This window comes from Brienomyrus brachyistius, chromosome 8 (assembly GCF_023856365.1).
Source record: "Brienomyrus brachyistius isolate T26 chromosome 8, BBRACH_0.4, whole genome shotgun sequence".
Classification (NCBI taxonomy): domain Eukaryota; kingdom Metazoa; phylum Chordata; class Actinopteri; order Osteoglossiformes; family Mormyridae; genus Brienomyrus; species Brienomyrus brachyistius.
This window is the reverse complement of record NC_064540.1, coordinates 22,284,290-22,306,590: the sequence shown is the minus strand read 5'-3', so window position 1 is coordinate 22,306,590 and position 22,301 is coordinate 22,284,290. Positions and strand designations below refer to the sequence as shown.

Genomic DNA, 22,301 nt, shown 5'->3' with positions numbered 1-22,301 from the left:
GGTTCATTTAACTTGCAGTTAACACCTGTGTATCCACTGCTGGCCAGCAGGATTCCCAAACACATCCTACAATGCAACTGATATGAATATGCTCTTACAGGCTCAGCGCGCATCAATATGCCCTTATAGGCTCAGCGCACATAAATATGCCTTTACAAGGCTCAGCGCACATAAATATGCCCTTACAAGGCTCAGCGCACATAAATATGCCCTTACAAGGCTCAGCGCACATAAATATGCCCTTACAGGCTCAGCGCACATAAATATGCCCTTACAGGCTCAGTGCACATAATTATGCACTTACAGGCTCAGTGCACATAAATATGCCCTTACAAGGCTCAGCGCCTACATAAATATGCCCTTTCAGGCTCAGCGCCTACATAAATATGCACTTACAGGCTCAGTGCACATAAATATGCCCTTACAGGCTCAGCGCCTACATAAATATGCCCTTTCAGGCTCAGCGCCTACATAAATATGCCCTTACAGGCTCAGTGCACATAATTATGCACTTACAAGCTCAGCACCTACATAAATATGCCCTTACAGGCTCAGTGCACATAATTATGCCCTTATAGGCTCAGAACATACTTGATAGTAATGCTCCTGGTATCAAATACTGCTCATACAGCAGAGGAGCTTCTGGGTGATGGTGCGCGGTATTACTTGGTACTGCAGCAGCCAAACTAGCCTCTCAGCAGACTTATAAACACCATGTCATTACTGGCTGTTTTTTTTTTGCAAGTACCTTTGTAAGCAAGGGAAGGGGAGGGGTAATGTATTTATATATGTGTAACCACCTGAAAAAAAAACTAAAGTTAGTTTGCAACATGCCTTAGGGAAATTAGAGATTTTGTCAAAGGCAAAATAGCACGTCCCTCCTTGGACCTGAACTGAAATCTGCACCTTAATGTCCTCGACCACTATGCTGCTTGCTGCCCCCTTGTGGTGGAGAGTCCAAAATGACAGACTGAGAGCCTTGCCTGACCCATTATCTCATGCTCTTGACTCTGCTTTTACTTGAAAAGGCTTTTGCAGAAAAGCTGCCAGCAAAGCCAGCTCCTCCCCCTACCACTTGTGCTGCCACGTCACCCCCTGCTGGCCATTGAACAAAATGACAAATTCAGGAGATAATCTCCACATACGCGTTTAATAGTGACAGCCAATTCGTTGATTTATAATGGAAAGTTTATCGGTTATAATTCTAGGGTGGATCCTACTATGATATATTTCCGCAAAATACAAGATCTAAGATTAATTACATTAATATATTCACCTTTGTAAATATGGTTTAAAAGTTTGTTGAATAGCTTTGAAGAAAAGTGGGAAGAGACCAAACTTCTTAATCTCTTCAAGGATATATAAAGCATTTACAATGTTTAAATAACTGATACTCCGTAGGCTGGGTGTGAAGGGCAGCCACCTATAGCAATGCCCAGGGAGCTGAAACTTAAGGGTAAGACCAAGGACCCACAGAGGTGCCAAGGCTGGACTCAAACCAACGACATTCCGGTGACAGGCACAGAGTCACACAATGCATCAAGCCCAATATGCAGCCAAGATAAGGATCTTTCCTCAACAAACTAACTCTTGGAGGCTTTCGCTCTGTCAGAAGTGATAAGCGACTACAAATTCACTTTGTTTATGATTTACCTCCGGCCAGGTAGCTGCCATTTGGTTCATGGTCTCGGACGATCACTGTGTTTGTCTGGGGATCCTTCACGTTTCGTCAGCATCAGCGTCTTTGAGCAAACACTTGGTAAGATGAGCCACAACTGAAACTTCCCCCTTCCGTATATAAGAGTTATTGCTGAAAAATGCAGAGTAGCGATCTAGAGGAGTCCTGTAGGTGCATTGATGAAGACAGCTGTGTGGTGGGGCCTGGGGGGCCGGGGGGCGGGGACTAACGAACTCTGGCATGAGCTTTATTGTGAGGACAGTGTCCTGAAAGCTGCTAAAGGCCCCTTTGTGAGGGCAGAATGGATGGGGTCGCCGCGCCTTCTGTTGGCATGGCATGGAGCCCGTAGCCTCTGAGCGTGTGTGCCCGGATTTGGCCGCAGCGGTCGGCCTGCGGGGCTGAAAGAAGCAGCTGATTTTTGCCCTGGTAAGCCCTGAATGTCCATGCAGATGTCCTGTGTGCTGCTTTTGTGCCCGGCTGGGCTGCGTTGTGCTGGGCCATGTGCTTTATCCATATGGATCGGGCTATGGGTACTGATCCCTAGATCTGGCATATCTCAGTGTGGCTGGTATTGTAACCAGGAAGTAAGTTCCCTGTAACTAGGAGGAAACTGCAGTCAGATCCACCTGCAAGGTACAAGTAGAAAACAATATATTAAATCTTGAGCAAAATATTATTATTATCCATCCATCTATTTTCCAAGCCGCTTATCCGACTGGGTCGCGGGGGGTCCAGAGCCTATCCCGGAAGCAATGGGCACGGGGCAGGGAACAACCCAGGATGGGGGGCCAACCCATCACAGGGCACACTCACACACCATTCACTCACACATGCACACCTATGGGCAATTTAGCAACTCCAATTAGCCTCAGCATGTTTTTGGACTGTGGGGGAAACCGGAGTACCCGGAGGAAACCCCACGACAACATGGGGAGAACATGCAAACTCCGCACACATGTGACCCAGGCGGAGACTCGAACCTGGGTCCCAGAGGTGTGAGGCAACAGTGCTAACCACTGCACCACCATGCCGCCCCCATGTCTAATATACTTAGTATAAAATAGAAATATTTCTGATTCAGATCCTGGATGAATAATTTTTATGCAGAAGTAATACATTTTATTTAATAATACATTAGCTGTGTATAGTTATGCATTTCAGCATGTAGCATAATTGCTAATGTCAATCCAGCACCCTTAACTGAAAAATGTGAGATCTGTTTTCCCTGTATATTGAGGGAGGGGTGGTAGGTGAGACCAGGAGTTTTCACACTGCCTGGTTTTGACGTGAGCTGGAGGTGCAGGTTGTTAAGGCAGTTAAGCCCCCCCCCCAGGTTCTCACATGCCGAGCCAGTCTGGGGGTGGTCAGTCTCCCTCCCAGATCAAAGCATGGTGATGCTGCTGCCAGGTAACACTATACTGCCCTGCTGTTTCTCACCACTGTTTTATTGGCCCGAGAGCAGACGACACACTTCAGATCTCGTTCCCTGTCCCTGCAGGTTCTGAACACTATTTACAATGTGACAAGGGTGTTCTGGAAGAAGTGATACGTCCACTCTGGTTAGCAGCTGTTTGTCAGTCTCTGAGGGGCCCTTTGGAAAAGTCTACAGTACGCATAATTCAAACCATTAAACAGAATAAGTAGTATCACAGTCTATCTATCTATCTATCTATCTATCTATCTATCTATCTATCTATATATATATATATATATATATATATATATATATATATATATGTATATAATCTTGCATGTTTATCAAACCTTTTGACGTGCTTGTGGAATACCAGTTTCAGCTTTTATACAGCTTTTAATTACTCTAGTTTCGCAACGTTGTAGGCGATTTTGTGGCTGGATTATTGTAAACCATACATTCTGCTGATTTAAGTCGTATAGGCCTATTGATTTGCGGTTACTTTAAGGATTCTGATATCCTGAAAGCTCGTTAAAAATGTCAGCCACATACATCCTTTCTAATGTTAAAGCAATGAGTTAAGAGTACATCATTAAATCAATTAATATGCTAAATATTCCATTTAATTGTCCTATTAATATTGCTTAAAATAGCATTGCGTGAAAATTAACCGCTTCCTTTGTTATTTGTTACCAGTACTTTGTTATTGATTGGACATAAATCACAGAAATACTCTTTTTGTAAAGTATGTATTTATTCACAGGATTTCATGAAGGAAAAGAAAAATGAATTTCTATCAATTTGATAAATACAAAGAGTTTTTTTTTAATTATTACAAGTAAGTAAGAGGATCTACTACAAAATCCAAAAACTGTTTTACAGAAAACGAACTTGTGACACCCGTCGGTGCGAAACATCTTCCTCACTCAGAAACAACATGAGAAGACGATACAACATTTACAATATGTAAAGAGAATTAATCTTCACGGAAGTTAAATTAATAAAGCATTAAATGCGAGTATATACAGGAAATGTAGTATTCTATACAGAATATTAGCTGTCATGACAAGTTTTGCCTACAGAGGTTAGAAATTAAACGGGAACATATATAATTCCTACTGTAAGAGGGTGTGCCACCGGCTTAATTGCAATTAGGCCGTATACAAAGCCAGCACAGCCTCGGGTTTGTTTTTGTTTTTCATTTAAAAAGTTTACCAAGGTCTCCACAACCTGTCAGGCCCGCCAGCGCTACACGAGTGCACGGCGGCGAAAGGCGCATCGGGACCGGCGGGGTATTTGTCCGCACGGCGCTCCTGTGGATGAAAGTGCTCCAGCAGTTTGCGGCGTGAGTCCGGAAGGCGGTCGTGCGCCGATAGGAAGCGAAGCGTCTCCTGTAAGCACTTGGCAAAGCCGTCTGCGTAGCTGTGCCGCGGAGCCGCCGGGCGCAGGTTGTCCCGCAGGTAAAGCACTGCCATTTCCAGGATGTCAGCCTTCTCCAGCTTGGAAGTGAGCTGCGACTCTTTTAATTCCTTCTCCAGAAGCGCTTTCAGCTGCTGAATGCTGCCGTTTATTCGGTCTCTGCGCATCTTCTCCACAACCGGCTTCCTTAACTACAAAAATGAACAAGGTGAGATTAGACCAGTAATAATAATAATAATAATAATAATAATAATAATAATAATAATAATAATGCATGATATTAAAAAACCAAATTGACATATCGGCAAGCCTTACTTTGGTTTTTTCTTTCGTGGTCATACCAGTATTGCAAGTTTTGACGGGAGCCATAGCGCCGCCGCGGATCTCTGCGGATGCGATCACACACCTAATGGAGACGCCGTTTGCTCCGAGCTGGCGCCGCCTCCGCCATTTATAGGTCGCGGTCAGCGACGGGAACTGTGGGTCTGAGCCAGGCTGGGGTTTCCCACAGTCTTCAGCCAATCAGAAAGCCTCTAGGGACAATAGAGGAGGCTTCAACCGCTTCATGCTAAATTGACAGCATATTGCCTTGGGACAATAAGTGCTGTCCGCATGAACAGGTGGAGTGTGTGTGATAATAGAGAGCACCCGTGGAATCGTGTCGTTTCTGGGAAATAGTTGACCACCTCAAGCCCACCCCCCGCCGATGGCCAATTTTCCTACAGCTACATTCCAAGACGACACGTTGCACCATTCAGTGAAAACAGACGGGATTAGGGCGAAGGCGGGAAAAGGGGGAAAAAATGATCCGGCAATATTATTCAGCATGAATGGTTCCGCGGCATTTGACAGATGACGGTGAAAGAAACGCGGCGCGCATGATTACAGATGTTTCAGCATCTGGTAGCAAGTATTTAAACTCAAAATATTGCAAATGTTTTAATACAAATAATACGTATAGAACGGCGCGTTTAATCGAAGCAATGCCAATCATATAAAGCTATTAATATGCCTCATAAAGTTAAAATCACAATATAAATTAAACGAAACACCTGGCCGCTGGGACTGCCAGATGCGATGTTTCATGCAAAAAGCCGTTATAATGCAAAGAAATGTGAGATAAAATAAACGTCCCACAAATAGGGTATATTTATAATAGACCAGGATGAGCTCTTGGATTAGAAGGACGGATGGGGGGTGGGGGGTTGATGGATTTATAAACTAGAGTTATAGAGGCTTTCAGATTCTAGCAGTTGGAGAAAACTTGTATTAACATGATACTTCACCAGATGGCCCTTTTGGGAAGGGGCTACTAAATGGACGGCCATTGCGAACGCAGCATTGAACACGGCACACTTCCATTGTGCTGTCATTGAAAACGCGCTGTGGGAAAGTGGAGCAGGACTCTGGGCGGCTCAAAAGAGCAGCTGGCTTCTGCGAGCGGGAACCTTTTCAAGTGTGTGCTTGCTGTTGTCATCAAAGGTGAACACCAACGACCAAATTCCACCCCCACCTCCTTTTGGAAAGTCTTTTGCCGCCACAGTAAACACTTTTGCGCAATGCGTTTTGTACTATAAAGAGTCGCGATTCTCTTGGCAGCCCAAGGACAGCGGAGCGCAATCCGCCAGTGTCTCTAGAGGAAACCGCTGCATATCAATGTTGACCTCTGCCTTTTATCCATCCCTGCCCTTAAAGTAACCAACGTTCACGCCTCAGCATGTACAAACCTTTCTGGGTTACTCTGTACATAACGAGCTATTTCATGTCTTTTATTACTTTATTTTCTCTCTTTCGCGACAAGATGCTTAAAGAAAACAGGTCTTAAATCCATGGATAAACACTGTATAGATTTCTGATGGACATTTTGATTAAAATGCAATTTTTACCCCAGACATGGTATTTAAAAACATAGCCTATATAGTTTTTTTTCCATCTCAATCGAGACAGAGAAGAGCCTTAATTGCCACAGACCCATTTGTCCGCGTAGAGATTGAGGATCCTCGCTTAAAGCGAGTTTATCCCATGTTGCACCAAACAAAGTAGTTCATAAAACTCAAACGCTCCCATGAATTTGTTGTTAAAGTTATAGTTCAATAGCAAAGGGAAAAAAAACTGGGTTTGATTGATTGGATGTTTGTAAAGTGATATAGAGAATATTGCAGGGAGAAATCTGGTGCATATTTATATTCTGGTGCCCAAGTATGGTTGCTGGCAGAGGAGCAACAAAATAAGATTCAGGATTACCAGAAATATGTGTGTGGCTCAGCCTGAATCAAGTTTCCCACAGTCACTTCTGTCTCTCCCTCCCCATGCAGTGACTTGTGGGGGTACAAAGCCTCCCTACCCTGCTGCTGAAGCAGCCTTTGACTCTGCCGCCCGCCCATGGCGGCTCACGCTTAGAGAGGCAGGTGTTTGGCGCCACGCGTGAGGAAAGGGGGCTGGCGGGCGCCTTCGACCTGGGAAACGACTGACCCCTCATCCCGGAGAGTGCCGGAGCCTCCCCTTGACGTGGGCGGTGCTGCCGTCATGTGCCGCCTGCCCTCACAATGAGGTCCGCGGGAAGCTGTGCAAGGCGGGAAACGACTCATGTTCAAAGGCTCCTTTGAACCCCCCCACCACCACCACCTCTAAACCAACCCCAACCACCAGGATTTGGTGATGTAGGTGACCGGGGCATGTTGGTGGGCTCCAAATAAAGGTTTTTAGGTCTTTTCTTTCAGCAGGTTTTTTTAAAAAAGGATAAGATTTCATTTTTGTAATAAGATATTTGTAGTCGAACCATTTATTTATCTAAAACAAAACAAAAATGCTTTGACAATATTGCGATTCTAAAAAAGACATATGGCTGGTATGTGATAGAGCTATTATTCTGGCTCATATTTCCTAATAGTATTTTTTAATATGGTAGTACAATAACTCAGTAAGCAGTACTATATTACTGTTACCTCATATATTACACTTGGGGATTTCAGTCTCACTCCCTCTTAGCATGTATAGAATTTCCCAGTTCTCTTCATGTGCTATAGATTTCCTCCCACAGTCCAAAGATATACAGTTAGGTTGTGTGTCTGTATGCCCTGCGATGGACTGGCATCCTGGCCAGGGCGAAACCCTGCCCTACGCTGCTTGGTGAAAACCTAAGCAGGTACAGCATGTATAGATTATTATTCATATGGTTTTTAATCTTATTATAGATGGTCAGTATAGTGGGTTAAAAGAATTCCTGCATTTATTAGAACAGTGAAATGTTTGTTAAGTAGTCTGTGGCCTACCTATTAGTTTATCTGAGGTGTGCAGCAAATATCAAGTCAGGTCGTGGTGTGGTGGTCCAGATGGCCCATTGATAGAGGGACACAAGGAGCAACGGTGGATTCCTGCGGACGGACGGGGGCTGGGGGGCAGGACCCTCTTTTTTTGAGCGGCGATGAATGGGCTTGCGGTGTGGGAACAGGGAGCAGACCTGAGCTCTCACGCATTCCTCGCCGGGCTGCGTTTAAACAGGGGGGGTGGCGAGGGGGGTGGGGGGCGTTTGCCACCGAGGACTGTTTATGGCAAGCTTTCGTGATGGAGATGTAGCTTTTTTTCTTTTTCTTTTCTCCATGAATGAAGGAGAATGTCTACCTTGGAATGCCCCGAACAATGGGCTTTCAGCCGAGCGCTGAGGACCTATTCACCGCTGGAAAATGACAAGTCTTCTGAGAGACGAGAAAAAGAAAGAGAAACAGAGGAATTCTTAGAGATGTTTTCCCTCCAAAATGCTCCTCTGGCATCTGGTCCTGGGCAGGCCGGTCATTTTTCAAGTAACTCAAAGACCCACTGAACTTTACTTTTGCTTTAATATTAATTAGGAACACAAACATTCATGCTTAACATTCACACAATCCTATCATTGTGAGTCAATACTTGCCTGCGTTGCCATTCATCTAAGTTTTTTCCAGAAGTGCATCCGTTTTTTAAAACGTTTTTAAAATTAGCCACTATTTAAAATGCAGAATAATTTTACATGCAGTTGTAAATGTATAAACCCTGTTGTAATATTGGAAGATTTCTATCATATGGAGACTCAGGAGTGGAGTTTGTTGTCAGTCAAAATCTGTAGGCAGGGTTTGCTCAATTAGGTCCAAACAAGACATTCCTCGGTAATTCAAAATCTCAGGTAAAACACACAGAAGAAACATCATACATGGGAAACCCAGAGATTAGAACTAATGCTCAAATTTTGGAACCAGAAGCAAGACTTCAAAATGAAGGTGAAAGCACAGGGGGTTAAATGTCCAAACGACGTGATGCAGTTGCAACATCTGGACAAAACCAGAGCAGATGAGGGTGTGACACCAATATTTAAACATATTTGACGTACAATTACTTTTGAGTCATTTATATTTGTGAAAACGGGACATTTCTTCCACACTTTTTTTAGACATATATAGTCTTGGTTATATCACAATATGTACAGTAACTATAACAATCATAACCACTAGAATGATTGGATATTATTGCTTTTATTACATAGTTATAATTTGTTCAGTTGCAGTAGTGAAGATTCAACAACAATGAAATTGAAATTCAACTCTTTTTATACACCCCAGACAATAACAACAACATAAAAATAATATTATTATTAGATAATAATACTATTATAATAAATGTAATAAAATATGTATTATTATTATTGTCGTCTACAGTATATATACTATTTGTAGATAATGCCCTTGAAATATAATGTATGAAAAGAAATGCTATGACGATATTACTGCATTCGTTTGTGCCCTGCATGGTCCTGGAATATAGACACGTAGTAGTGTAATGGAGGTGTCGCAATGTGAATCTTGGTGCTTCCAAACCAGACCCAGCTTAGGAGAGCTCCTGCATTCCCTGTTGTAGGTCCATTAGCAGATCTCCGATTCGGGAACCGAAGCTTTGCGGAAGGCATATGTTAGTAGGCACCTCTGGGGAATGAAGGGGCTGGAGCCGTAAGCGAGCGAGCGTGGGAGAGCCCGGTGGAACAGGTGAGGGTAGTGATTCAGAGAGCGAGCGCACACGCGCCCAGGGGTACGCCAGACTCAGATCAGAACAGTGGGATGAAAGAGGCTCCTGTCTAGGCTGGGGGCGGGGGCTGGGGATGGAGGTCAGCTGTATTGACAGGGGGACGTGTGAGTAGGATCCTGCCCGGCTTTCCCACACTAGTCACCCATTCATGGCTCTGTATTCTCATGGGGAGGGACAATGGAAGTGTGCCCTCAATGAAGGGGCCGGATAATAGTGTTTAATTGACATTCCCAGTAGGAATGCGTGCGTGTGTGTGTGTGCGTGCGTGTGTGTGTGTACATGCATGCGTGCATGTATCTTCATATGAATATTTTGGGAATTATTGCAGACAGTTGCAGAGTTGTGAAAATGGGAGATTCTGTGCACATTTCTGACATGTCAGGTTGCAGTATATTTTAACAGCACATTTTTTTCCTATTACTGTACCCTAATACATTGATATTATGTCACTTGACCATAGCATCTAAAACAAAGTGACTTTCACTCCATTAAGACAAGTAGATATTTTCACTGAGTCGCATCAAATTAAACGTCTTTCTTTCTGCTGGAAAGAGTGTACGCTGTGATATTTCACCCTCAGGTAACAAAATCACCCGTGTGCCTTATCAGTCAGTGCTGCTGATATGAAGACAATTCCCCCGGCGAAGCAGCATGCGGCCAGTTAACCGTGAAATAATGTGGGTGATTCTTCTCCTATTGTTGTGAAGACCTCGCCCACTGCCCCCTGAGTGTGGGAAACCTAATCCTGCCTTGGGCACATGGCTTTGTAATGCAAATGCGGCTCTATAAATAGGAGCGGAGAGCCCTCAGTCAGAACACAATCACCCTGACTTCTTCTGAGACTCCTGACCAACAGAAACATGGCTCCTTACTCCTACTGCAGTGACGCTGCCAGTCTAAAGATGTCCGGCAAGGAAAAGAATAAAGTAAGTTTTGCAATAATTATGGCTTTTCTTGTAAGTTTTCTTGTAACTCTGGTGTGGTGTGTCTCTGTAACACAACACTAACGTAGAGCTTGTTTGTCCATCAACAGCTAAGAAAACCAGTGGTGGAGAAGATGCGCAGAGATCGCATCAACAGCTGCATAGAGCAGCTCAAGAAGCTCCTGGAGAAGGAATTCCAGCAGCAGGACCCCAACGCCAAGCTGGAGAAGGCCGACGTCCTGGAGATGACAGTGACCTTCCTGAAGCAGCAGCTCCGACCTCGGGCTTCTTTCTCCGCCGTCCCCAGGGCGCACAGTGAAGGCTACACCCAGTGCTGGCGGGAGACCCTCCACTTCCTGTCCAGCTGCAAGGGTGCCGTGCCCCTGCAGTGGCTTCACTGTCTCCATGGATCCCAGAGGGCCACTCAGCAGCTCTACCCCATGTCTCCTGCCAGCTCCACATGTGAACTGGTTCCAGTGAAGCAAGAACCTGGTGCTGAGAAACCCATCTGGAGGCCGTGGTAGAGCCACTGGGACATGAGAACCTGAGGGGTGGTCATCTGCCTCTCAAAGTGTAGGAAAGATCATTTCCACAGTGTTTAATATGTTGGGGATTTCCTTTATATTGAAGGATGTGTATGTCTGTAACAGACTTATTTTTATGTAGCTTCTTCTCAAAGGAGATTATTGTGTCGTTTTGTTTTCTTATATGAGTTAAAATCTGCCCTTACAATGATGGTGTGATGAATCATTGGGGAATCTAAACATGTATGGCTGCTGTGCAGCAAAAGTTTTTCTTGAAGGTACTGCTTGTCCTTTCAGTTGTATACGTTACGAAACGTGAGGCAACTTTTTTATTTTTGATGGTAGAATATGTGTTCTGACGCTTTTAGGCAACTCAAAATGTTGTATGTTTCATCATCCATCAAATATGAAAATGTTTTTCTAAAAACGTCAATTTTTCTTTTATAATAAAGAGAAAAATCCCGAGTCACGTAAACGCTGCTCTTCTTTATTTCACTCGATCATAAAACTACTCGAATTAACGGAGACGTGGAACGCACGTGCATAAACATGATAAAACAATTACGTAAAAGGGTAAAAAATTAATACTATTTTCATTTCAACACGCATATATGCGTCTAAGAACAAGGGATTGCGGTCATTTGACGCTCGTGCGCGCGTATAAATGCGGAAATTCGTTGCATCAGGTGTCTGCTTCATTTATTATTCATTTATCAAATTGTGGTTGATCCAGTTGAATCGAGGTGCATTTAAAATTACTGTATAATTACATGATAATTATTACAAAGACGTAGATAGATAGATAGATAGATAGATAGATAGATAGATAGATAGATAGATAGATAGATAGATAGATAGATAGATAGATAGATAGATAGATAGAGTCGAGGCTGTCACCGTTAAATTCATTATAGACTAAAGTATTTTGATGTGTAGTTAACCAGCGAGTCTTGTTACACGTAAAAGTATGTAACATGGAGAAAATCATGATTTCTATAAATCATTAATGCATCTGTAGCGCATTTAGAATGTCCTCTCCACCGTAAAGAACCCGTACTGCCAAGGCGTTGCGCTCTTTCCGTGCTGCGGTGTGTAGTGCACCTGTTCCCCAGCACCAAGTCGCAGGATTATCGGCTCTTGGGCTGTCAGCTCAGCTTTAGCCGGACAGCTTGTACATGTGCATAATGGGCGATAATGGGCTGGGCTGAGTGCCGTACGTATGGGGCCGGTTTCTTGGGGGCTTTCCCACACTTCTCTCCTATTCTTCCCTTTCATCATCTGAATAATGGAAGCGTGCCGCATTAAATCATACATTAAAGGTAATGGTGCAAAATCTAACCATTTATACACTCCTTACTGGACTGCCAACCGATTCCTTCCGGTGACATTCAAAGGCTGGTACTTATATCTTTTAATGTCAGAACTATTTTAAAATTAATTTAAAACGACACGTTAAATCGGTATTCGGTAGTTTTTGCGTGTTAATACTTGTTGAAAGTAATGGATGATGGTGAATTAGAAATGTTCATATCACCACAACACGTGCCCAGTATTCCAAATCATCTCGTTGCCTTTTTCAGAGAGAATTCAGACAGAATACTGATCCCGAAGGAAATTTAGTAAACACACTGGATTGTCATATATACAGCACTAACAAAAATTGAATGCAATTTGAAAATATCGAGAATGATAGTTAAAGAAAAGTGGGAATTTGGATAATCTGCGTGATAAATGATCTATGTTAGCAGTCATCACGTAACATAGAGCGAGGTTTATCAGCGGGACATCCCCCAGGAACTGTCTACGTGCTCCAAAGGAAACAGTCTGATAATTTAAATCAATTTTCCTTTCCAAGCAGTTTTTCTTTCTTGTAATAATGTTATTGATCCCAAACAATATTTTAAGTTGCGTGTTGTTAACCACAAGAAATCAATCCATAATCTTCTTTAATATGATCCCGCAAGTGGTGATCCCATTTGGTTAGCAAAAATATGACAAACGCGAATAAAAACATTTATAATGAATTTAACAACGATCACTGTCACCTTTATCTTCCTACACTCAAGTGCATGTTTAAAATGTAAATGTTGCAAAACTTTCAGTGTTTCGACCGCAATTGTGTTTTTATTTGTGATACATAATATTATGGACAGTTGAGAGCAAAGTGCTGTTGCAGAATATTGTTGAGCATGGAATGACCAGGCAGGCATTTCCCCCGACACTCGTTAGGTGCGGAATGAACCCATGTCCATGTTTTTAATTGGATGATCATATATAACATTAATGATCCCATTGGTTCATGGGAGCGACGTCATGGTCCTTTAGTACCTTTAGGCAAACCTATGGTGTCTCCTGTGCCTAAATTCTCGCGAAACTCTGAAGAGACGTCCCTGAAGCAAACTATAATAAACGCAGAACCAGCGAAATGCAGACCAACATGTTTTAAGTCACAGGACACAATGCAGCCATTTCCCTTTAAAACAGCAGAAACGTCCAGCTTTGGTTGGCATTTAACTGTTTTATTCTTTAGCAGTGAGAATCAGGGAACAGTAGAGCCGCTGACAATCAGCTACCCTGCTGTCTCTCTGTGCCCTTAAGAACACAATACACGGAAATACACAGCTAATATGGAATGCAAATATGACAACTGCATATAATATTTTTAACTATCACCCCCTTCATGGAAGTTAACGTTACATCAGCTACAAAATGTAGGAATTAAAGGAAACATATAGCATGCTGTCAAAACTAATGTAAAAAGCAACATACACTATATATTAAGATAACATTTTCCTTCAATATGAAGGATTTAAAATAAGTTCTCTGTGAACAATGTACATTTGCACTGCAAGAACACTGAATTTCAATGTGAAGCTAGACAACATAACAAAAACTGGGTAATAAAAACTGGCCACAAATTAAACACTGTGGAAATGATCTTTCCTACACTTTGAGAGGCAGATGACCACCCCTCAGGTTCTCATGTCCCAGTGGCTCTACCACGGCCTCCAGATGGGTTTCTCAGCACCAGGTTCTTGCTTCACTGGAACCAGTTCACATGTGGAGCTGGCAGGAGACATGGGGTAGAGCTGCTGAGTGGCCCTCTGGGATCCATGGAGACAGTGAAGCCACTGCAGGGGCACGGCACCCTTGCAGCTGGACAGGAAGTGGAGGGTCTCCCGCCAGCACTGGGTGTAGCCTTCACTGTGCGCCCTGGGGACGGCGGAGACAGAAGCCCGAGGTCGGAGCTGCTGCTTCAGGAAGGTCACTGTCATCTCCAGGACGTCGGCCTTCTCCAGCTTGGCGTTGGGGTCCTGCTGCTGGAATTCCTTCTCCAGGAGCTTCTTGAGCTGCTCTATGCAGCTGTTGATGCGATCTCTGCGCATCTTCTCCACCACTGGTTTTCTTAGCTGTTGATGGACAAACAAGCTCTACGTTAGTGTTGTGTTACAGAGACACACCACACCAGAGTTACAAGAAAACTTACAAGAAAAGCCATAATTATTGCAAAACTTACTTTATTCTTTTCCTTGCCGGACATCTTTAGACTGGCAGCGTCACTGCAGTAGGAGTAAGGAGCCATGTTTCTGTTGGTCAGGAGTCTCAGAAGAAGTCAGGGTGATTGTGTTCTGACTGAGGGCTCTCCGCTCCTATTTATAGAGCCGCATTTGCATTACAAAGCCATGTGCCCAAGGCAGGATTAGGTTTCCCACACTCAGGGGGCAGTGGGCGAGGTCTTCACAACAATAGGAGAAGAATCACCCACATTATTTCACGGTTAACTGGCCGCATGCTGCTTCGCCGGGGGAATTGTCTTCATATCATCAATGCTGACTGATAAGGCAGTCAAGCTGGTGGTTCCATCTTTATGACACAAGAAAGTACACACAGTGAGGCTGAATTCACTACAGTAGGTCCTCCATATTTACATTTTACTATCCACACAAGAACAAACAAACATGCTTGTCTTCATTTTCAAATTCAGTTATTATTTGTCACATACCAATCATTCCCAGCATGACTTGCACACATTGAAATGTTATTTCCGACTCAAAACACAGCAGTGGGATACAAACGTAACAGGGTTAGATAATAATAATAAGAAGAAAATTATTTTGTGTTTCTCCAGAAAATTGTTCTCATCATTAGCAGGTTTAGGAATTCTTGCCTAGCCCCCCAACCCCCCAGCTGTATATAGGTTTTAAACTGCTGACCCATGGAATATTTTCCTTTTGTCCATAAATTCTTTTTAAAAATCAAACTGTAAAAATCAGATCTTAATACGTTCAGGTATAAGACATGGACCTCCTTCATAAAATCTCCTATTACGTACCTCTCTGGGGACTACAGAGAGATCTTATTAGGAATGTCAATTAAACACTATTATCCGGCCCCTTCATTGAGGGCACACTTCCATTGTCCCTCCCCATGAGAATACAGAGCCATGAATGGGTGACTAGTGTGGGAAAGCCGGGCAGGATCCTACTCACGCGTCCCCCTGTCAATACAGCGAACACTATCCTCAACAGAACCCAGCAATTAAATAAAGCTCAAGACTGCCTTGCCTCAGCTTAATAGTTGGCAACAAGTTCAGTTTCTTAAAGAACACTTAAACAGAAGGTATTATTAATCAAATATAATTTTGAATTGAGTTGCCCACCAATGTATTTTAAAAAGATGATTGTCAAAATATTTGTGTTAACTATAAAATAAGCATTCAAAATGTGTCTTCATAAATTAAAATGGTATCAGATATAGCTTTTTTTGGCAAATATATATTTTTTGAGTGATAGGCCTACTGGCAGTACCCGCAGTTTACACGTCAGTTTGTATCTTCTGGGAAAAAAACACTGGGAACGTCGATTTATTGCTTTCAGGATATTTCAAGGTGTTTTATGCCGCCTTATCTGCGTCGTTTATTGTCGCATATATGCAGCACTTCCCACGTAATTGCGGGATGGAAGGTGGCAGGACCGTCGCCGCACCCGTTCCCGCACTCGTGGAGGAAGCGTGCCTCCATAAACGCCCTTCTTATTCTGATGTCTCATCGCAGGCTGTGTGGGAGCTCTCTTTTATTCTAATAAACCTACTGTAGGTGCTAGCTCTTCAGCACTAATTATGGAGATAAATTTACATCTAAAGTACTCGCACTTAGGCTAAACGTCATGTAGATCTCGTAATTTTATGAAGCTCTAATTCATATTGAGAGTTAATTGGAAAATGTGTACGCCTACTGGCGGCATGGTGGTGCAGTGGTTAGCACTGTTGCCTCACACCTCTGGGTGTCTCGAGTCTCGCCTGGGTTACATGTGTGCGGAGTTTGCATGTGATCCCCATGTCGTCGTGGGGTTTCCTCCGGGTACTCCGGTTTCCCCCCATTGTCCAAAAACATGCTGAGGCTAATTGGAGTTGCTAAATTGCCCATAGGTGTGCCTGTGTGTGTGAATGGTGTGTGAGTGTGCCCTACGATGTGCTGCCCTCCCATCCTGGGTTGTTCCCTGCCTCGTGCCCATTGCTTCCGGGATAGGCTCCGGACCCCCCGCGACCCAGTAGGATAAGCGGTTTGGAAAATGGATGGATGGATGGATGGATGTACGCCTATTTGCGCCTGTCGTCTAAATATCACGAGTACAATCTTCGTTTTAGAATTTACAATTTTGCGATATTCAGTTTGCGATTACGAATCAAATTTCGTACATTTACAACTTTTGTATTATATTTAGTAATCACTTGCGTTGATTAAAACAAGTAAAACAAGTTTCGTTGCCAGTGGCCGATGGGTTTTGACAAAAAAAAGTTCTGATGAGGTCCAGAAAATTTATGGAGCTGGGCTGAAAGCGACATCACCTTAACAAGAAGGCACAAATAAAGAGTAAGTGGGCGAGTACAATATGTGCTCGGCTAGCTTTCTAAATACGGATCAAAAAACTGAATGAATGCAACGATTCGTTGATAAAAAACAGTGTAACGAATTAACGACTGGAATCCCGGATAACGTTATAGTTAACGTCTACCTACGCCTACCACCAATTTGTACCTTTCAGGGTACAATTACTTGTCATACTTGTCAATTACTGTACCCTCAAGGGTCTGCCAGTTGTACCATAGCTGTAGGTAAATGTACCTTTTAAGGTCTACTCTAAAGAACATTTTTGTACCGTTGTGCTTTTTTTCCCGACAGTGTACAAATCGATTGCACATTAGCGGCTACAAGTTGTGTAAACCACTAGTAAAATGAGAATCGATAACTCAGCTTGCGAATCTGCTGTCGTACATCTCACAGTAGAAGTGCACTAAAAAATCTTTGCCTGCAGGTCAAGTTACGGATTTACAAATTTGATTTTGCAGTTGCAATTCATTTTTATATACGATTATCTTTTTCATGCTTTTTGCAAAAATGTTCGCGTGTTATATTCTCATTCTGGGTTATATCGATCAAATGTGCAAAATATCTTATCCATTAGAATGCCATAACGTTACGATCCCCTTAAGATAATTTTTAGTGAACATTAAGACAGCATCCCACCATCATCTGTTCGACTGCTGTCTCCTGAGAGTTTCTCAAAGTACGGTTGCAGTTATATTAAAAGATTCACTAATTACAAGGTCCCACAGAATTACGCTGAAGGGTGCAGATATCTAGGTGTTGCTTTTTCCACGCCTATCTCACTGTCACACGCGTCGACTTCAAAGGGCATTGTTAAGACATCTAACTACAGGCTCGTGGTTAATGGTGTTAATATTTATACAGGAAAAAGTCGCAACAGAAGTCATAGCTAGTGCTTTTAGAATTTAGTGATCAGAACGAAATGTGTCCTCTGCATTTAACTCATATGTGGTCTTTCGAGTTTTACGTCACGTATTTATCTTCAGCTAATATGACTGTTATTCCATTTATTGTTTGGAGGGTAATGAATAGGCTTTACTGCTTTAGTTAGTTGCCCGTTTATTATATATAAAGTTGCTGGTTTTTTATTTATAATTTAATATAAAGCAGTTTAGATAAATTTCAACAATAGTACTTGACAAGCTGGGGCATATCAATTACCTGGGGCCCTTGGGGTTTGGGGGCCCTCTGTTGGCTATAAACTGTCTTTTCACTAAATATTAAATAAGCGCGTTCCCTGTGCGCGTTCCCATCTCCTCTGAGTTGTAGACCTCAAATGACGTAACAGGTCATCCGGAGAGGAAAACGCAGTTCAACTGAAATCATTACAACTTCATCAGCACGATTTTAAACTAGCCAAGATGGTATTTACTATGGTTACCATCAGTAACGTGAGACGGGATGGGGTGAGTGTTACCATAGGAAAGCTCTCTGAGCGCCGTATAGAGTGTAACGGATAAGCGCATATATCCCTAAATCATAGCCCTATCTATGAAAATTATGTTTACCCTGATCAGTGACGCACATAGTTCCAGTGTTTGCAGTTAGACTTATTTAAGGCAGTAGTCTCAAGTCAGAAAATCTAAGCATTTGTAAATGACCAGTGGTTCTTCGTGCACAGGCTAAACAAACGAACCAGCTTCCTCATAGAAATTTGAAGAGCTTTTTATTGAGAAACCGAACTTTCCCTCCTGAACCCAGATCATCCAGGTGTGTGATTCTGAATAGCGGCAGCGGTTCCAAAGGGTTTCTGTGTGAGTGAATTTTTCTCTGATTCCCACACTCTCTCCTTTCACTCATTCACAATGGAAGTGTGTCCTGTTACACATCACATTAGTTATGGTGCTTGATCTCATTGTTATGAAGCCCTTTCTGCCAGCTGGACAAAAACCACCACGTGAAAGATTAGTTTCCGTGAAGTCGCTGAGATTTGTGACAGATCAATGTAGATCTCCACACAAATATACGGAATCATGATAATAAGCAATGTGTTTAAGATAGTAATAGCCAAAGAATACTTATCAAATCTAGCACTGTTATCAGTTTGAGACTAACAATCAAATGTAGAAATTGTTGTTAGATGAATGGGTTGTTAAGTATAAATAAATGCAGGCTTATCGTGGGTTTTTATTTGAGTGATTATTATATATTATGCCATAAAATATCTTGCTTTATGCAATACAGATTTACATTTAGAAATTGAGAATTTTATAGAAAATGCAATTCTACAAGTAAATAAATAATAAAAAATCATCAGAAATATGTGGTTTATTTCACATTTCTGTAAGTTTAAAGTTGAACAAGGAAACAAGGGAGATTTGTGAACTTTTCATTACTAATTTGGAAAACAATTTAATTTACAAATACAAGCATACAGTCTTGATCAGGATAAACAGGTTGAATATGAATATGGATATTAAAATTAACAACTCTTATTATTAAGAACATTAAGAGAAAGGAAATAACTTCTCATGCACATGAGATTCAACAAAACAATTACCACATTGAAATAATTAAGATTTTCCTCATATGAACATATCCAGAATAGATATACAGTTACAGACACACACACACACACACACACACACACACACACACACACACACACACACACACAAATATTCTTGCAATCATATAAGCATAACTGGTTGATAACTTAGGTAGCCTTTTAAAAAAGATTACAATATTACTTGAAAAAACACAAAGAAAAATGATAAGACCATTTTTATTTCAGGAATGATGCAGAACAACAGAAAGATGTAGATGAGTCAACTTATGGGATAAAATACCATTTACGTTAAAGTGTTAAAATTAACAACATTGCCAGTATTTAAATTCAATATTGCCAAAATGGCACACTAAATATTTGATTCAAATAAAGTAGTACAAAAAAATCTCCTGCATGCACAGAAGAGGAAGAAATAACTTCCTACATTTTCAGAACAACTGTTCATCATAGATCAACATGTTCAGTTCTGTTTGAGTTTCAAGTGTGTGGGAGTTCACCATGGTCTCCAGAGGGCGGTGTTGACTGATGTCTTCTCTTTGATAGTTGTGTATTGAGTTGGTGAACTCAGATGAGTCAATACATAGTCACTCCTGCTTTTACCAGAGGAAGGCTGCATGGTTTGGAAGTGCCTCAGGAGTCTCATCTGGGACTGTGTCTTCACATCTTCCCTTGACAGGAAACCCACAATCTCTTGGACACACTTGAAGAAGCCCTCATTTTCAGCTGCTGCACAGGACGAGGTGATCACTGGCTGGTGATGGCGTTGCTGTCTCAGGAAATTAACTGTCATTTCCAGGATGTCGGCTTTCTCCAGCTTGGAGTCGGGATGCTGACTGAGGAACTCTTGGCTCAGGAGAGACTTGAGCTGCTCGATGCTGCTGTTGATGCGATCTCTGCGCATCTTCTCCACCATCGGCTTCCTCAGCTATAAAAACATAACAGGAAGAACATTAATGATCCAGTTCTGAAATGTCAGATCAATGATGTTAAATAAGTATGCAGGGTATCTACAACAGGACTGGAATGTCAGTTTACCTTGTTGTCCAGAGTGAGGTGCTCCTGAGAATAGATCACTGCTGCCATGACTGTCGGTGCCATGTCTGTATCTCTGAGATGGGCAGCTCTCTGTGTAGCTGAGTGTGATCAGTGCTGCTTCATGCCTCCTATTTATAGGCCCTGATCTACATATGAATGTGTGAGTCCTGGGCTTGTTGGAGTTTCTCACAGTCAGTAGCCAATGGATAAGCTGCAGGAGACAATGAGGAACGTGGAGCTGCCACATGCTCATTGAGGATCTTATTGCTGGAGGACAATGGTCACGTCTCAGGGGAACAGGTGGAGGGTGGAGGACTGAGAAGGGAGATGCACAGGCTTCTGTGTGAACCTGGGAAAGTGTTGACCCTGTAACAAGAGCAGGTCTGTTGCCTGATGTTGTGAGTAGTAACAGTGAGAATTACAAAGTCATCAGTAGAATGAACACGTGTGTTTTTGACACATATTTTGTATCTAATTCCTTATGGATTAGTAATTCTGCAGTTTCTCCTCCAGTCCCAAACTTCTCTAGAAAACTCATCTCTGTCCACAGAAATTCACCTGATCTGAAAGATTTTTCAGGAGGACTAAGTTGTTGATGGGATTACATTAATTTTATCAGAAATGTTTTTGGACAAAATGCTTTACTTTCCACTTAGCATAGCATAGCAACGTAACATACATATACAGCCAAGGAAAAAATTAAGAGATCTTTCTATATTTATAAACAAATCTGCATTTTTAATCCTGGTTTAATCCTGGTTCTGCTGGCAGAAGGTTATGCTAAGCAACAAGTTGCTGTCAGGTTCAAAATTTCTAAGACAGTAGTACAGAAGAACAAGGTGAAGCAGGAGACACTGGGAATGACCAGAAACCAGCCAGGTAAAGGGCAGAAGCTACATTCTAATTCCAGAGATGACAGTTAACTTATCCGGCAGTTTCTCATGTATATATGAAGGATCTACACTCCTTGTGAGTGAATATTAAACGTCTGAATTTCTTTAAATGACTTAAACTAAAAACATTTCATTAAGTAAAGTTTCTTCAGTGTAACATAAAGAAATTTTATATGTTGTTAAAGACCACTGAGACGTATTCAAGGAAAAAAATATTTCAGTAATTCTGACGATTTCACTAATGACTTAACAAAATGTTATAATACAATATGACGCATGTCCTCTTGACAGAAAGCTGACATCATCAGTGGAGTGCTGAAGATGGGGCTCCAGTCATGCGGATGATGGTCGTTGTGAGTTGAGAGCTGACTAGAGCTTTCCACACTGAGTGCTTTGCTATCAATACCCTACAAAAGCTGTGTAATGACTTGAATACACTTAACGGGACGCTATGTGCTCAGTGTAGTAGGCAGTCAATGACATCATTGTCCATTTGGAGGGAAAAGGGAGTTCAATTCAAAACAGTTTCACCTGTACAATAATGTAGCACTCTTTGACCTAAATAGTGCAAGACAGTCGGTTGTCACGATCGCCGTTTAACGGGAGTGGTGGACGGGCAGGAAACAGGCAAGGCAGGCAGGATACGGGGAAATATGGGGATTAATTATAATAACGGGGTGCAGGAAACATCTCACGCAGACTGACATCAATGACAGACGAGGAACTGGGGTAAGACGCGGACTGAAATAGACAGGACTGATCAAAATAACTAGACACAGCTGGGTACGATCAGGGAAGCACACGTGGATAATCAGGAGGGCGTGGCACACACGAGGATCATACGAGCTGGGCGTGACATCGGTCCTGTATGATTTCTTTTTGATCTGCTAAAAACAGGTTAAAAGATTTTTTTTAAATAGATTTCTTCATAATGAGAATACATGAGAGTTAATCACACGTCTCTCGGAAT

General features: G+C 42.3%; 4 protein-coding genes across 4 annotated transcripts; 1 reads left to right on the top strand and 3 right to left on the bottom strand.

The window, feature by feature from the left end:
* Positions 1 to 3,843: 3,843 nt before the first annotated feature.
* Positions 3,844 to 4,935, bottom strand: her2 (hairy-related 2). Its single transcript, XM_049023006.1, has 2 exons — positions 4,827 to 4,935; positions 3,844 to 4,702 (listed from the first exon to the last, which is right to left on the bottom strand). The coding sequence occupies exons 1-2, from the start codon at positions 4,878 to 4,880 to the stop codon at positions 4,304 to 4,306; spliced, it is 453 nt and encodes a 150-aa protein (XP_048878963.1). The 5' UTR covers positions 4,881 to 4,935; the 3' UTR covers positions 3,844 to 4,303.
* Positions 4,936 to 9,810: 4,875 nt separating this feature from the next.
* Positions 9,811 to 11,406, top strand: LOC125747651 (transcription factor HES-5-like). Its single transcript, XM_049023065.1, has 2 exons — positions 9,811 to 10,486; positions 10,594 to 11,406. Exons 1-2 carry the CDS (start codon positions 10,421 to 10,423, stop codon positions 11,005 to 11,007), a joined length of 480 nt encoding a protein of 159 aa, XP_048879022.1. The 5' UTR covers positions 9,811 to 10,420; the 3' UTR covers positions 11,008 to 11,406.
* A 2,085-nt stretch (positions 11,407 to 13,491) lies between these two features.
* On the bottom strand, positions 13,492 to 14,667 carry LOC125747652 (transcription factor HES-5-like). Its single transcript, XM_049023066.1, has 2 exons — positions 14,525 to 14,667; positions 13,492 to 14,417 (listed from the first exon to the last, which is right to left on the bottom strand). Exons 1-2 carry the CDS (start codon positions 14,588 to 14,590, stop codon positions 14,004 to 14,006), a joined length of 480 nt encoding a protein of 159 aa, XP_048879023.1. The 5' UTR covers positions 14,591 to 14,667; the 3' UTR covers positions 13,492 to 14,003.
* Positions 14,668 to 19,156: 4,489 nt separating this feature from the next.
* Positions 19,157 to 20,873, bottom strand: LOC125748109 (transcription factor HES-5-like). The gene is made up of 2 exons (XM_049023946.1): positions 20,439 to 20,873; positions 19,157 to 20,328 (listed from the first exon to the last, which is right to left on the bottom strand). The coding sequence occupies exons 1-2, from the start codon at positions 20,499 to 20,501 to the stop codon at positions 19,897 to 19,899; spliced, it is 495 nt and encodes a 164-aa protein (XP_048879903.1). The 5' UTR covers positions 20,502 to 20,873; the 3' UTR covers positions 19,157 to 19,896.
* Positions 20,874 to 22,301: the final 1,428 nt, after the last annotated feature.